The 17372-nt window shown below is 36.2% G+C and overlaps 1 protein-coding gene across 8 annotated transcripts in view; it reads right to left on the bottom strand.

Annotated features, from left to right (window-relative positions):
- The window catches only part of SMARCA1 (SWI/SNF related, matrix associated, actin dependent regulator of chromatin, subfamily a, member 1), a 462233-nt gene that overhangs the window by 425986 nt on the left and 18875 nt on the right, over positions 1–17372 (bottom strand). For 5 of the 8 annotated variants that reach the window (XM_035725645.1, XM_027608388.2, XM_027608393.2 and 2 more), the window contains exons 9-17: positions 16842–16910; positions 12471–12580; positions 9878–10104; positions 8824–8945; positions 6172–6207; positions 5101–5253; positions 2279–2411; positions 1123–1271; positions 251–370 (exon numbers count right to left, since the gene is read on the bottom strand). In XM_035725645.1, coding sequence (XP_035581538.1) covers positions 251–370; positions 1123–1271; positions 2279–2411; positions 5101–5253; positions 6172–6207; positions 8824–8945; positions 9878–10104; positions 12471–12580; positions 16842–16910 — 1119 coding nt within the window. The remainder of the gene's footprint in view (positions 1–250; positions 371–1122; positions 1272–2278; positions 2412–5100; positions 5254–6171; positions 6208–8823; positions 8946–9877; positions 10105–12470; positions 12581–16841; positions 16911–17372) is intronic. The other 3 variants (XM_027608387.1, XM_027608389.2, XM_027608394.2) reach the window with 1 other exon arrangement.

The raw sequence follows: 17372 nt of genomic DNA, 5'->3' as shown, positions 1-17372 counted from the left end.
GCTCCACAGCAGAGCACTGTAATAGGTAAGTGCCAGTGGGGTTTTTTTAAATTTTATTATTGTTTTAATTTTATCTATTTTTTTAAATAACCCCTACACCCAACATGGGGCTTGAACTCACAACCCCAAGATCAAGAGTCACACATGTTCTACCGACTGAAACAGCCAGATGCCCCGTCAGTGTTTTTTAATAATGGTTATGGGGAGAAATGCTAATTTGAGAGTCTAATGGCTGAGGGTAAAAAGTTACCTTCTGTTTTTCTCTATAATCTTCTCCTTCAAACTTGTACAAACTTTGTTCAGTGTCCATTCTAAAATTTCTCAGAGAAGACTCTCCCATTTTCTGCAAGCGTTCATTCATCTCTGCAGTCTACAGTTCAATGCATTGAAATTAGCAAGTTATCACTGAATTACTTACAAAAATCTGTGGGTTCTCTATCTTTTTAAAAGTCAGGTTTGACATGAAATACCCAATCTGTTAATTTACAAGGTAAGAATGCAAGGCTAATGTTAAATGAATATAAATTTAACTTGCTCCAAGTATTTTAAATACTTAAATGGTTATTCAAGTATTCTCAATTAGGCTTTCTTTAAAATCTTTTATCCCTGAAGATGTAGTCATATAATTTCTGTCTACTTTTACTTATGTTTGAAATTATCTAAAATAATTTGTAAAAAAAAAAAGTAAATTCAACACAAAATTGCAATATTCTGAAATAGTTTATTATACTTTAACAAATAATGCTTTAATATTTCATGAAATGTTCACAAAAGATTTTCAGTTAATGCAATGTTATCCAGTGTAAGAAAAAGGTTGCAAAAATGTAGTCCTGATATGTGATTGAACATGAAATTTATTTGGCTTTTAAGTAATACCAACATTATTTTCAATAAACATAAGATATAAGGTCACTCAATTTTAAACTCTAGTTCTTAGTCTTTCTTACCAAAAATTAAACTAAAAAGCCCTAAACTACCCCTGGATATCAATCTACAAATCCTTAGAGAGAACATGAGTCATTTGAAACATGCATTTGAAACAACACAAATCCAATTAAGCATGCTGAAATACATTGATTTTTAAAGCAATTCATCATGAAAACAAATGTCATTTTAACTAACCTTCTTTTCCCCTCTTTCCAGAAGAGTTGTAATGTCTTCATCTGTCAGCTCACTTTCTTTAGAAGCAAAAACATGGGTGGCTCCATGACGTATCATTTGCAACATTTCCTCTTTTGCCAGCTTGTTAGACTGTTGGTCAATGAGTCTTCCTAATAATAAAAATAAAAGTTGTATATATTCAATTATATTCCATAGAAAGCACAACATAATAGTTCTAATCAGACACTACCACATTTAACTGTAAGCAAAGCTTTAAAAGCACAGAAAATTAGTGAGCTATAAAGTTATGTTAATGAACACACCTACAAGTTTTTCTTCTACCATACCTTCTATTTCAATATGAGTTTCCTTCCGTAAAATTCAGTTAAAACTCAGAAGAACAGAAACATATTTTCATTTTCAAAGGTCATTTTTCAGATCAAATTTCCTTCTATCAACAGGCACTCTCTAATATGTGTATAAAAATTTTTTAGGGGCGCCTGGGTGGCTCAGTCAGTAAGTGTCTGCCTTCAGCTCAGATCATGATCCCAGAGTCCTGGGATAGAGCCCCATGTCCATCAGGCTCCTACCTGCTTCTCCCTCTCTTCCTCTGCCCCTTCCCGCCCCCCCCACGCGTGCATGTGCGCTCCCTCTCATAAATAAAGTCTTAAATCTTTAAAAAAATTTTTAACTAGACATTTTAACTGCTAAATAATATCAGGTACTTGAGAAGACATGCCACTGGCATTCAACCATAAACTACTGATGTTTAACTATCTATTCCATATATTGAATGCAAGGCTTTAAATTAAATGGATTTAAATTAACACTTTTTTTAAAAAACTGACTTTTTTCCTGTAAGTTTGCAAATTTTAGTCAACTTTAAAAGTAATCTCCTTGGGGTGCCTGGGTGGCTCAGTCGGTTAAGCATCCAACTCTTGATTTCATATCATATCATGATGTCAGGGTCCTGGAATCGAGACCCACATCAGGCTCCCCAGTCAGCAGGGAGTCTGCTTGTCTCCGTCTCCCTCTGCCCCTCCCCACACACACTTGCTCTCTCTCTCTAAAATAAATAAATAAATCTTAAAAAAATAAAAATAATGTCCTTTAAAGAAAACTGCATGTGTTTTTGGAGGAAAAAAAAACCACCTAATTATTTTACATGTATAAATACCTTGTTGTATAACAATTGAGTCAAGTCTCAGTTTTATCTCTGCTCTTTCTACAATCCTTTCTTCAACAGTATTATCAGTGATGAGACGGAACACACGTACTGGCTTCTTCTGACCAATACGATGTGCTCGATCCTAAAAGAAAGAATCCTAATATAAGATATTGGGTATTCTGGATAAAATATATAGTACAGCCACCATATGCTATAAAATTCTAAATATAAAATTAGTTTCTGAGCTCTCTAGACCTGCCACATTTTAAAGGAGGATAATGAATATTAAGAATATCTATGGGGCGCCTGGGTGGCTCAGTCAGTTAAGCGTCTGGCTTCGGCTCAGGTCATGATCTCAGGGTCCTAGGATCGAGCCCCATGTTGGGCTTCCTGCTCCGCCCCCCGCCCCCCGCTTGTGCACGCTCTCTTTCTCTCAAATAAATCTTTTTTAAATAAGGAATATCTAGAGGTCCCTGTGACCAAAAAAATCTGCCAATATTATACTATACCAGTAAGAGAAAACTTCCAGAAAGGCAACAACCGAAGCCCCTTTAAGATGAGGACTAGACGGAGTTTTCTAAGCAACTTTAAGCCACTAAACGCAAACATCTTTCACAATAGCAAGTAGTTTTGTGAGGGGCAAAGTAGTTAGCAAGGGTTGCTATGGTGGCAAAAGTCTGCATAATCAAGCAGTTCTTTCTTTTTATGGAGGCAATTCAGGGATGTGTAATAAAAGGTAATAAAAATTAATGGCATATTAATATCCTTACTATACAGTGGTCTAGAATTAGTCCTATGGTTTATGGTTGGTAAAGGTGACAGATGGCAAGTTCTGATAATACAAAAACAGCTATGGGGAGTGTTTTTAAAACACAGAAGCTGCTAGAGCAAACAGGTGAAGGGAAGAGGGCAGTTGAGAAAAACAAACCAAAGAAACAAGATTCAAAACAGCCCTTGAACTAAATATAAAAACACTAGAGCTCAGTAACAATTTCAACAAAGTACACTGAATGAGAACGCAACACCTCTACACAAATTTAAAATTTCAAACTCAAATCAGTAAGTCATGAAAGATCAGCTATACTCTTAACAATTATAAGGAAATGAAGTGTTATCAACAGGTTTTCCAGTTTAGTAACCCTGTAACTTACTGGGGCTTACTCCTACTGAGTCATATCAAACAGCTAGCTCAGTACCATGCTAAAGTAAAGATAAAAAAGCATTTCGATTTAAAAATGTCCTGGGGCACCTGGGTGGTTCAGTCAGCTAAGTGTCCAACCCTTGATGTCTGCTCAGGTCATGATCTCATGGGTCATGAGACTGAGCCCTGCGTCAGGCTGCTTGACGATTCTCTCTCTCTGCCCCTCCCCTGACTCGTGCATGTGCACACATGTGGGCCTGCTCTCTCTCTAAAAATACAAATAAATCTTTAAAAAAATTTAAAAATTAAAAAATTAAAATGTCAGGGCGCCTGGGTGGCTCAGTCTTTAAGCATCTGCCTTAGGCTAAGGTCATGATCCCAGGGTGCTGGGATTGAGCCCCACATCGGGCTTCCTGCTCTGCAGGAAGCCTGCTTCTCCCTCTCCCACTCCCCCTGCTTGTGTTTCCTCTTCGCTGTGTCTCTATCAAATAAATAAATAAAATCTTAAAAAAAAATCAAATTGCATGAGTTCTTTATATTTAAGAATATTAATAAGGAGAGGGAATTCTTTATGAAAACCTTCATATCAGACCTTCTTGAAGCATCAAGTTTCCTAGCTAATTTAAAACAAGTTTTTGGGGTGCCTGGGTGGCTCAGTCGTTAAGCGTCTGCCTTTTCCCCAGGTCATGATCCCAGGGTCCTGGGATCGAGCTCCACATAGGGCTCCCTGCTCTGCGGGAAGCCTGCTTCTCCCTCTCCCATTCTCCCTCTGCTTGGGTTCCCTCTCTCACTACATCTCTGTCAAATAAATAAATAAAATCTTAAAAAAAAAATTAAAATGTCCTGATAGTCAATATGTTTTAATTCTGTTATAAAAAAAAGGAAGGTGGGGCGTTCACTCCCGGGTTTCAGCACCAAAAAATATAAATATATAAAATTTTTAAAAAGGACTTCTAAGCCATGCCTCATTGACGTATGACTTTAATTGCTTCCAAAGATAGTAAATTATCCCATAATTTATTGGGATTTTGAGTGCATAGCTATTTTGCATCTTTGTACTTCTGAAATTACTTTTCTTTATCTCAAAATGTGAGTCACACTGACAGAAGTTGTACCTCTAATTCAGTAAATGACAGCATGATGACAGATAAAAGAAATAGCTCCTTGAAATTTTTCTTGAAAAAAGGGTAGGATATTTTCCAATGGTGTCCTTAGGTATCAGATGTTTTCCTGGAATATATTCCGTTGTTACCTTTTTACCTCCTCATCCCAAATGTTTTATTACAAAAGTTGAAATCATACCTCTCCCAATTTTAGTGCTAAGGATTTTAATGTATTTAGTAATCCAAAAGAATTAATATCAATACATTAACTTTTTAACCCTTTTCATTAAGACATATGTACATGTCCTTTTCAATATTCAGGAGTGGGAAAAAACATTTCTGTTTCATGATAAATGCCAAAATAGACACATAAATGCTGTAGTTGGATTTGGGGTGTGTGTGTTTCTGTTTTCTTTTTTGTTTTTGTAATTAGCACAGTATCTTTGTTTTCCAAGATAATCTATTTTAACATCTAGAAAACCTCCCAAAAATTGTTGTTGCCCTTTTATAAGTTACATCTGTGCTGCATAAATAACAATAGTATTCCTAGCTAAAATAAATTTCTGGCATCATTAAAGATTACTAACCATAGCTTGTAGATCAACCTGTGGATTCCAGTCTGAATCATACAGTATAACCACGTCAGCACTTGCCAAGTTAATTCCAAGACCTCCAGCTCTGGTACTCAGCATAAAGATGAATTTGCTACTATTAGGAACATTAAAGGCCTCTATTGCTTCCTTTTTTTAATTGACACAGGAGATGGAAGAAAAACAAAAATAAAATTATATTAACAGAGTCCTTAAGAAATATTTTTAACATACATATTCAAAAGCCCACTTTATGATATTCTTCCATCTCAAAAATACTTAAGCATATATCTATATACTGTACTGTGTGAATTGCTGTAGAAAGTATATTACATAAAGTTCCTAATATTTAGAAGCTTACATCAATAGAGACAAACTCAGAACAATCGTATAGACAAATTTAACTAGGCAAGCAAATCATTTAAATTACTTAAAGCAACAATAGTAAAAATGTTTGGAGTGAGAGCTAAAAAATATCTAGGAGGTAAAATGTCAGCTATCTCAACTTCATTCCCATTATTTTACATAGGATTAACAAAGAAGGTATAGTTTGGAAGACCAACAAGAAAGAAAAAGGTTCAGAAATGTGAATGAGAGAATTGGATAAAGGGGAGATTAAGTAGATTTATTTCCATATGGTGACAAGGGGCAAATAGGGAAGTAATGAGGAAATTCAGTAAGGTAATCCAGGGATATTCAGTAAAGAGTCTTAAAATTAATGGGATGTTAATATCCCTACTATATAAAGATCTCATACAAATTAATTAGAAACACTAAGACCCCAATAGAAAAATAAGGAAAAAAAAAAAGGAAAGAACAGACAATTCACAGAACAAATATGAATGGCTAATAATACAAAAATAATGTTCAATCTCACTAGTAATCAAATAAATGCAAATTAAAACATAATACCATTTTTTGAAGATTAAAAAAATGATAATACTCAATGTTGACGAGGGGGCGGTGAGACGGGCACTCTCATACATTGCTGCAGGGAATGGAAATTGGTACAACCTTTCTGGAAAGCAATTTGGCAATATGCATCAAGAGTCTTAAAAATGTTCATACCCTTTGACCCAGTAATTCCACTTCTAGGAATTTATCCTAAGGAAATAATCAGAAATGTGCACAAAGATTTATGTATAAGGACTTTCACTTTAGCATTATTTATAATAGTGAAAACTTGGAAACAACCTAAATGATCAACAATTGGGAAATAAATTATTTATAGTACATCCACTGGATGTAATATTATACTTAAGTTATTTTTACAATGAAGTTTATTACTGATATAGGAAAGTACAACATAATGCTGAGTAAAAATGTTACCAAACTTTATATTAATATAGTATAATATCCGTTATTTATATAAATTCTATATACAAAAAGAAATTGGCCAGAAATACTTTTATTTTACAAATTTCCTTCAGCAGTCATATATTACTTTGATAATCAGAAAATACAGGAAGTCATATTTTTAATGAATGGAATGGCATGGTCAAAACTTGCAGCAGAGGTGACGCTCACTGCCGCAGTCCGTATAGCATGGAGAGGGGGCAGTATAGAAAGCAGCATGGTGTAGTGAGAGGCAATTTGGTGTAGAGGAAAGAGCAAAAACCTGGTGTGACTCATTACCATTTACGACATATGTGTTTCTAAGCAAGCATTTAACCTCTCTGAGACAGTTTCAAGTAGAGAAAATGATACCAGTAAATTATATTTTACTGGGCTGCTGGGAGAATTCAGTTGGAACTATACATTGCCTAGCTTAGAGTTGCTGCTTGACAAATGTTAGATCCTTTCCCTATAAAAGCGAGGAGGCCAATTAAGTAAAGGTTATAGGAACTGAGTCAGAGGGTGACCAGAGACTTCGCTAGCTGAATTTAGCGGTAGCAATGAAGAAAGGGCAAATCTGAGAACTACTGAAAAAGAATTGCTTATTAACAGCTGGCAAATAGAGTAAGGAATCAAATGTGGCTTCTCCTCCTTACTAGAAAAATAGATGAAACGATTAGGTGGACAACAGTATAATGGGAAAGTGGGGCATTTAAAAAAAAAAAAAAAGAACAGCTCTGACTTTGCTGTACCTAAATTCAACATATGCAATTCAAAGCCTCTGAAGGGAGAAATTATTGGAAATTTTAAGAAACCAGAATAATTTGGGTATAATTAGGTAAAGTCCACATTGTTCATAAACAGGGAGATCAGTCAGAAATGCAAATTGGCTATTTGAGGTCAGAAAGCACCTACTTTTCTGCCTTAGTATCATCTTCACTCCAGGAAAAAGGGTCATTTTGAATAGCACTATATGGCTTGTACTTAATGTGGATTTGAAAGAAACCCATTCTGAGGAATAAATCAGCAAAAGCCCAATAAAGCTTCAAGTTACCATTTCAGAAAAAGTAAACTACTATAGAGCAGGGACCTGTGTAAACTTTGAAACACCCCCATTATTTGTAAATGTTATCAAAAATGTTTCCCCACAATGGGTAGCAGGTAAACCCTTAATATGAAAAGGGCCTGTGTGCCCGCTATGGACCCTATCCTATGCTAGAGCCAAGCTTCAATAAGGAAGCACACAAGGGACAGAGTGCTCACTGAAGCTACAGAAGGAGAGGGACATGGACTAAGAGTCTCTGTGGCCTGAGATGCAGCCTTAAAACTGAGAGGTAAAAGGCCTGTGTGCAATTTCATGACATGTAGTATATCCTGCACTACAGAGTTTTAAAAACTGCATTCATATCTATTATACCCAATGATCCTCATAACATTGTCAGAAAAAAAGCAGCCTAGGTATTAATATTACCCTGATAATAGTTAAAGATACTGAGGCTCAGAGAATTAAACAGCTTGCATACACTACAAAGTGGTGGAGTTGGTGCTGAAATTTAGGTCTTCTGAAACCAAGTTCAATGCATTTTCCACTATACCATGAAATCACAATCTTTGCCCAGAGCATGAGGATAGACTTAAAAGAGAGACCAAAGACAGAGCCTTGAAGGACCACAGAAAAGTGAAGATAAATTAGAAAAGCCCTCCCCCCAAAAAAGTATTTAAAGGGTTTAAAATACATTAGACCCATGACATTCATGAGGGATAATCTAAAGATCTGTAAGAATTCCCAAATTTGAGAAACACTGGCTGCTAGGTAGGCTTCCTCACTAGCTAAGTAACTCATTCCTATACACCAGCCTTTTGGTATTCCAAGATCCAAATGCATGATACACCTATACCTATGTTGTCCAATTTCAGTTTTACAAAAATCTAACACAGATTATTTCCTTTACAAATTAGTTTCATGAGTCTTTAGGATTACTCATAAACTGGAAAAATCTCAACTGTTAAACTCCACAAATGGCGAGGGTCTACTGCAGGAAGCAAATCAAGAAAAGAAAATGGCAGAATCAAGAGATTAAAGAGTAGGATGAGAAACAGTAATTAGAAGGTCAGAGCTGTGGTTAGAAGAGGTAAGGGTGCAATGGTGTAGTATCCTTTAGGTAAGTGAGGATGTCTCTGAAGACCTTGAAAAGGATGCTTTGTAAGGAGTCAGTATAATGCAAGCCAAATTGAAGATCTCAGAGAGACAGAGAGGTGTTAGTGAGAAATTCAACACACCTAGCTATTTAAAAAAAGGCCAAAGTTCAAAACTACCTAATGATGAAAAACATGGCTTAATTGAACTCTGATTTTTAAAGTTTTGTTTTACTTTCTTTTCCTCACCTCTCTTTCTTCATGTGGGGTTTGTCCATCCAGTCGACAATACTCATAACCACGCCACATACAATAATCCTCCAAAATGTCCAGCAAGCGAGTCATCTGGCTAAAAATGAGAACCCTTGAACCTAAAACATTTCCCCCCAAAAAGCAAGTTATTCAACTTGTGTAAAACTAATTTGAAAGTTACAAAAATATAAGTAAACATCACATGTAATATAAATATATAGTGGAACACTTCATGAAACACACACACATATACACCTTTGAGGAATGCTATACAGAATTATGCATTGCTGAGTTATGCATGTTTAAGGATTTCAAAACCCTCCACACATATTGAGATGATTTAAATTCTGCCTTTTCTCTGTCCTGAGGATGAGTGATCGGTCCACACAACGTTTCATTAGACTACTGCAATAGTCTCCCAGCTAGTCTCCTGTTTCTCATCTCTCATCCTCAGTAGAACCCCCGTACTGCTTCAAAGGTTCTCCTCCAAACATATAAGTCTGATCACGTCAGCTGACAGCAAAATCTTCTATGACACACCTCCCTCCCTGCCTTCCAAATAGTCCAAACTTCTTTAGCATGTTTAAAAGGCCTTTCGTAATCTGGCCCCATCCAACTTCCCAGATTCCTCAACTGCCACTCTACCCCAAATGCTGTAAGCTCTGCATTCCTTTTTCACACTTCTGTTTCATTGCCCTGTAAAACGCTTCCCCCTCCTTTTTCCCATGATTTACTCCTAGACATTCTCCAGGACTCACTTCAAATGTCGCCTTTGTGAAGATTTCCCCAACTCTGTTTCTCAACATATCATGGCACTTATCACAACGAATTGCCACTGTTCCTCCTCACTACATTGTTTATCCAAGGCAAAGACTGTTGTCTTATGCATCTTTGTATACCCAGCGCATAGGACAATTCCTGGCAGATAATAAGTACTCAACAATGTTCGCTGAATAAGTGAATGAATGATGGGTAAATATGCAAAATGTTATTCATACACAAGTCACTAATATAAAGTCATTTCATGTTAATGTATAGATTTGTAACTCACCCTGTTCTTTGAGTTTGGCCAACAGTTTATCAAGAACTACCATTTTACCACTGTTGCTGACAATGTGCTCATCAGTGGTATAAGGTGGACCAGGTTCAGCACCATCAAACAAGTAAGGATGATTACAACACTTTCGAAGCTGCATCAGAATGTTTAAGAGTCGCATCTTGTCCATCTTGCCAGCAGAGTTTAACACATCAATATCTTTCATCAGGATTTTTGTATACCTAAAATTTTTAACTATAATTAATCATTTATTATATGTAATTGATGAATCACTAAATTCTACTCCTGAAACAAATATTACACGATATAGTAACCAATTAGAATTTAAATAAAAATTTGAAAAAAAAAGTAAAAAAATACTCAGTTTTGGTGAATATGTGGTGAAATAGGAAGATCTTATAAACTGACATGGATATGTTAGTACAGTCTTTCTAAAGGGCAATTTGGCAAGATAGGTAATAAGTTTTAAAATGTGAATATTCTACATCTACAATTTCGTCCTTTGTAGATAGCCATATAAGTGAAATAGTGTTCATCACAACACTGTTTGTAATAATAAAAAGTTAAAGCAATCTAAAAAAAAATGTTCAAGGGTGCTTGGGTGGCTCGGTCGTTAAGCGTCTGCCTTCGGCTCAGGTCACGATCCCAAGGTCCTGGGATCCAGGCCCATATCAGGCTCCCTGCTCAGTGGGAACCCTGCTTCTCCCTCTCCCACTCCCTCTGCTTGTGTTCCCTCTCTTGCTGTGTCTCTCTGTCAAATAAATAAACAAAATTTTTTTAAAGTTAAAAATAAAGAGTTCAATGTCATCAAGCAAATCCCTTTGCTGATTAGCATAGAGTCCTATTTAAACAAATTCGATTTTGAAACTAAATCTGATCAGCAAAACCAAGAAACTTTTGAACATTTTAACTTGTATGTTGCCTACAAACCTGTTTCCTCCTGCTTTATCCATTGCTACAAATTGCGATCAGCTGATAACTACTCAGATAACCATATCTGATAATTAATTATTCAATAACTACAATATTTGCTGAAAGTTGGCATCCAACTGTTTCTTGTTTGAGCTAAAAACAATCACAACTTCTTTCTTTTTTTTTTAAGATTTTGTTTGACAGAGTGAGACACAGCGAGAGAGGGAACACAAGCAGGGGGAGTGGGAGAGGGAGAAGCAGGCTTCCCAAGGAGCACGGAGCCCAATGCAGGGCTCGATCCCAGCACCCTGGGATCATGACCTGAGCCGAAGGCAGATGCTTAACAACTGAGGCACCCAGGTGCCCCAACAATCAAATTTCTTATACCTAATCTTCGTAAGGCATTTTTTTCTGATCCATAAACATTTTTCACTATCTTTTGTTGGCCTTTACCCAGGTGAAAATAGACCTATGTATCCACCTGAACAGTAATTAATATTTAATTATATTAATAGCCAAATTTTATTGGAAGTGCCAGATATCATGTGAAGGGCTTTATATAAATCATCTTGTTAAATCTTCACAACTCTGAGGTATGTACTAGAATCACCCCCACTTTACGAATGGAAATTCAGGCAGCTAAGAGAGGTGAAACAACCTACTCAGGGCCACAAAAAGGGACAAAGTCAGAGTTTGATCTTATGTCTGAATCCAGAGAAATATACTCTTCACCACCACCCTATACTGGTTTCAGTAGTAGAGAAGTCATTACAAATAAAATTAGATCACTTGTAACATATATTAGCAACATTTTGCTTCTTTTTTTTTTAAGTAGGCTCCATGCCCAACACAGGGCTTGAACTCATGACCCTGAGATCAAGACCTGAGCTGAGATCAAGAGTCAGACGCCTAACCAACTGAGTCAACCAGGTGCCCCACAACATTTTGCTTCTTTTAGCAGCATTATTACATAAGCATGTCTAATTTATGATTCCTTGTGACTTCTCTTGTCAATTTCCTGCTTTGCCTGTATTTATCAAACCAATTCAGCTTCTATTTTTATAATATCTACAACTGCTATTCTCATCCATCTTATTATTACTTATTATTACGGTTATTACTATTTTCACAGACGGAAAAAGAATACCAGACAAATGTGCAAGTCACATTAGCCTCTTTAACCCTGACATTGACTCATAAGCTAAGTATTATTATCCCCATTTTATAGAAGGGAAATAGGTTATATGATTTACCCAAGCTAAATAGCTACTAAGGGACAAAGCATGGGATTCAAATACAGGTCTATAATTAATGAGTTCATGTGATATAATGAGCACTAGGTATTATATAAGACTGATGAATCACTGACCTCTACCTCTGAAACCAATAATATATTATATGTTAATTAGTTGAATTTAGATTTTAAAAAATATTTTAAAAAAAATATGGGCCTATAAAATCAAGGCCCATGCTCTCTCCCAAAGGCTAAATAAAATATTCACTAATTTTCTATTAAAATATTTGAACTACTTAACTTGCCATTTAAACATAAAATGTAAATTTTGATCTAAAGGCACAACTGAAAAAAAATAAGGGCATAATTGAACCACTACAAAGCTAAATTTTAATAAATCCTTACACATAAATAAATTCCAATGGAAATAAAATAGCTCACCATTCTCGTTGCATTTTACTCAGTCCCAAGTAAATCTTTATTTCCTTTTTAGGAGGCAGGCTCTTCTCTACATCAGTTTTTATACGACGTAACAAAAATGGTTTTAAAACCTAAAAAGTGATAGTTTTTATAAAAGTTTATAAGATATTTAATATTATAAACCATGTATTTCATTGACAACACACTAATGTGAAATTTACTTCCCAAAGCATAACCTGAAAAACACTACCAATGCCAGTTGCCAATTTTCTCAAAAGAAAAGAACCAATGGCCCATTAAAAAATCAGAACAGGGGACCTAAATTAGATATTCATAATTTGATAGCATAAAATACATTAAAAAGACAAGATTATTGACTATTGAATAAGCATGAAAGAATCTTTTTTTTAAAAAAAAAAGCTCTTGTCATACATTTGTTTTTTTATTCTGTATAGGAATAATTTTGATGGTAACAGACATTTTTCCAAAAGACCTACAGATGACCAACGGACACACTAAGAAAAGATGCTCATTATCACTCATCATCAAGGAAATGCAAATCAAAACTGCAATGAGATATCACCTTATATCTGTCAGAATGGCTAGTATCAAAAAGACAAGAAATATCAAGAGCTGGCAAGGATGTGGAGAAAAAGGAACCTTCATACACTGTTGGTGGGTATATAAATTGGTACAGCCGCTGTGGAAAACAGTATGGAGGTTCCTCAAAAAAACAAAAATAGAAATGCCATATGATCCAATAACTCCACTACTGGGTATTTACCCATAGAAAATGAAAACACTAATTTGAAAAGCTATATGCACCCCTATGTTTATTGCAGCATTATTTACAATAACCAAGATACAGAAGCAACACCTAAGTGTCCATTGATAGATGAATAAATAAAGAAGATGTGGTCTACATATATGTGTGTCTGTATTCATATATGAATACAGACACACACGTATGTATGTAAATATAATACACACACACACACGATGGAATGTTACTCAGGCATAAAAAAGGATGAGATCTTGCCATTTGTGACAGCATGAATGTACCTAGAAGATATTACACTAAGTGAAACAACAAGATTTTTTAATCTTAGAGGAAATCTGAAGTCAGAGTATGAATCAGAGAGTCTTTACAAGTGAGATAAAAATGCAGGCCATTTCAAAATAGTTAAATATATGAATGAAGAGAAAATAGTTCAATGTTAAGGAAGATATGGATGAATAGAGAAAAAAGATGAAATAATCAGTATATACCTGCCAGACAGACTCTATCACAGGAAAGTAATAGTGCTACCATCATCTATATAGAGTACGTGCACCATGAACTTTACAACAGAGAGTACAAAATCCTTACAATAAATCTTTAAGGGAAATGTGATTACTTTAATTTTATTTCTTTTTTTAAAAAGATTTTATTTATTTATTTATTTATTTATTTATTTATTTATTTACTTTAGGGGCGCCTGGGTGGCTCAGTCGTTAAGCATCTGCCTTCGGCTCAGGTCATGATCCCAGGGTCTTGGGATCGAGGCCCACATCGGGCTCCCTGCTCGGCGGGAAGTCTGCTTCTCCCTCTCCCACTCCCCCTGCTGTGTTCCTGCTCTCGCTGTCTCTCTCTGTGTGTCAAATAAATAAATAGAATCTTTAAAAAAAATGTTTAAAACTTTTTTAAAAAATAAAAATAAAAATATTTATTTATTTTAGAGAGAGAAAGAGAAAGCATGAGCAGCGGGAGGGGCAGAGGGAGAGGAAGAGGCAGAGAATCTCAAGCAGACTCTGCACTCAGTGTGGAGTCCAACATGGGGCTCAATCTCACAACCCTGAGATCATGACCTGAGCTGAAACCAAGAGCCGGACACCCAACCGACTGAGCCACCCAGGTGTCCTTCAATTGTATTAACTCAACCAAAGTCATTTTGCTAGTAAGTGGTAGAAGCCAAATTCAAACCCAGATCAAGCTGATTCTAAAATCAGCTCAGTCCCTGATTAGCTGTTGTGAGAGCCTGGACAACTTCCTTAACTTTTCTGAGCCTCTTTCCTCAACCATTCATCAAAAAGTTATAGTATATGTATATGACAAGCATTTTAAAATGAGAATAATGATACCTATTTCCAAAGCTGCTGTGAAAATTTATGATAGTACTTGTGTAGAGCTTAATCACAGTAGACATTAGTAAATAGAAGCTATTACTATTAGAGATCTATGGGAGGTAAGGAAAAGAAAAGAGTGAAAGACAACTTCTGATCTCTGGTTTGAGCCTCTTAAAATTGTCTAAGATTCTTTAAGAGTTTAAACTGCCTGTGAGACATTTAGACAGAAAGACTCAGAAGACAGTGAGATATGCAGAAACTAGGCAAGAAATAATGGAAAGATAAATTTGGGAGTTCTAAGTAGATAGGTGGTAGCTATAACCATGGGAGCGGATCCCCAGGGAGAGCACATAAAAAGAAAGTCAAAGACAAAGCCCTACAAAACACTAAACTTTCAGGGACAGACTGAGAAAGAAAACCCATAAAGGGGACTGATAGGAGTGGCCAAAAAGGTAAGAGAAAATCCAAGAGAGAATCCATTCTGTACTCCAGAAACCAGGTAGGAAAGGGTTTCATGCAGGAGTGGTTAGAAGTGCTAAGCAGTACAGAGAAGCCAAAATACTGAGCAAAAAGTATACCCTGAATTCAGCAACTGGAAAATGACTGAAGACCTTCCAAGATAAGTTTCAGTTGCGTAGAACGGATAGAAGCCAGTGGTCAATGAGTCAAGAGTAAACAGGAGATTAGGTAGCGGAGATGGAGAAAATAAGCCACTTTTTCAAGAAGCTTAGCTATCAAGAGACGAGACCAGAATCACAGCCACACAATGATAAGAGAGTACTATTTTGTATATGCGTGAGGGTGGGTGCGTATGGGTGTGGGTTTGGATTTTAATAAGGGAGATACTTGAGCATGTTTACATGTTAGGACAAAGAGCCAATATAGAGTGAGAGCCAGAAAAATCAGTCAATAAAAAGGATAAATTATGGGGAAAGGTCCCATAAGGAAACAGAGAGAGATGAGATCCAGGGTTCATGTCCAAAGTCTTAGCCAATGACCAAAGAAAACACCTCTCCCTTCAGAAAGAAGGTAACACAGATGCAGATATCCTTGGAAGCTGGATATCTTTAAAGGAGTTCCTACCTAATAACTTCTCCTTTCTCTTTGAGAAAATAATGATGCTACTTACTGAGAAAGGAAGGGGGCAGAGAGTATCTGGGATAGAAGTCTTGGGGAGATTGGGGAAGGCCTGAGGCAGCTGTTACCGGAAATGGGAAAGAATGCCATAGAAGGCCACGTCGAAGGATTGCTGACATCATCAAACCCCAGCTTATGTTATAGAACATGAAACTGGAGTTGCTCCAACCTGTACAATTGTATAACCTTCTTTATCAGTGTTGAACAGTTCCAGTACAGAACAAGGCACTCTTCTAGTAAGTGGTAGAAGCAGAATTCAAACCCAGAAGACAGAGACAGTTACAGTATTCCAGTGTCGGGCTTCCAGGGCAGAAATGGCAGATAGACAAGAAAAGAAAGAAAGTTTGGGAGTATTGGCAAAAGCGTGGTTCAAGTGATAGAAAATGGGCTCATTGTTTGGTAGAGAAAAAAGTAACAACAGGGGCACCTGACTGGCTCAGTCAGTGGAGCCTGCAACTCTTGATCTTGGGGTTGTGAGTTTGAGCTCCATGTTGGGTGTAGAGATTACTTAAAAATAAAGTCTTTTTTAAAAAGAGAGAGAGAGGAAAGTAAAGTAACAACAGAAATGAGGTGATGGATGAGAAAAAGCAGGGGTCCAAGGACTGGAGGTCTCTGCAAGGTAACAGAATTAAGTACAGAAGGAGTAACATGAGTGAAAGAGCTAAAAAGGATATAAGAAGTTGTTATCAAAGAATGGAAAACGGGTATTTAATGAATGTGAGGGAGTCACCTGTAGATGAGTGGATGACAGAGAAAAGAATGGGTGGAAGGTGGACCTGCAAGATAACTTCACCTTAAAGAGTTCTGTACATGATGGTGCAGAACTAGTGGCTTACAAGTGGCACTGGGGAACTAGAAAAATACTGATGCCATCTTAAGGACCTGTGGGGTATGGGAGTATGAACAGCCTCTACTGGAGAGGACCACATTATCCATGCAGGAGAGCTGAAGTAAAAAAGCTGTTCCCTAAACAGGCTGAAAATAGAGTAGAGTTCATTTCCCAAAGAGGCTGTCAGAAAGACTGGAAGGGAGAAGCAGTGAGACTGAGCCAGGGGGTAAACCCACAAGTTCAAACGGACTCTATGGCAATTTGTTTTCTGGGTTGGTATATATATTTTAAATTACTAAATTTTCTTGTCTATTACTTACTGCGTGAAGTCTTTCCACAAGTTTTTGATCACCAAGACAATTTTTAGTGTCAAACCAAGAGTCAAAGTCCTGTGGAGGGGTGAAAATTTTGCAGTAAGCACACAGGGGGTTGGTTTGGTTTTTTTTTTTTAATAAATTCAATATTGCACAAATTCTTAAACAATGATACAACAGTAGTTCATTTTAAAAGCACTTTCAAAAATACGTTCACTATCATGGTCAATATTATTTACTTCTCAAAAATAGCTAAAATACTGGAGGAGTTAAAATTTGAACTACACCAGCACTGTTTCCTTAAAAGTCTTTTATTAGGCTTCCCCATATCATAGTAGCATTTATCCAGTTAAGAGTTAGAGTAGGAATAAGAATATAAAATAGAAGGCATATAATGATAACAAAAATTTTAAACAAACAATAAAAATAAACCAAAGCAAGATAAGGTATACAAACCAATGGATAGCTGAACTTGGTACTTTTTATTATCAATTAATATCAGTAATGAGAAAAATCAAGTTCCAAAATCCTTAAATC

Source organism: Zalophus californianus, chromosome X, assembly GCF_009762305.2.
Source record: "Zalophus californianus isolate mZalCal1 chromosome X, mZalCal1.pri.v2, whole genome shotgun sequence".
NCBI classification, from domain to species: Eukaryota; Metazoa; Chordata; class Mammalia; order Carnivora; family Otariidae; genus Zalophus; species Zalophus californianus.
This window is presented reverse-complemented; position numbering and strand designations above follow the sequence as displayed.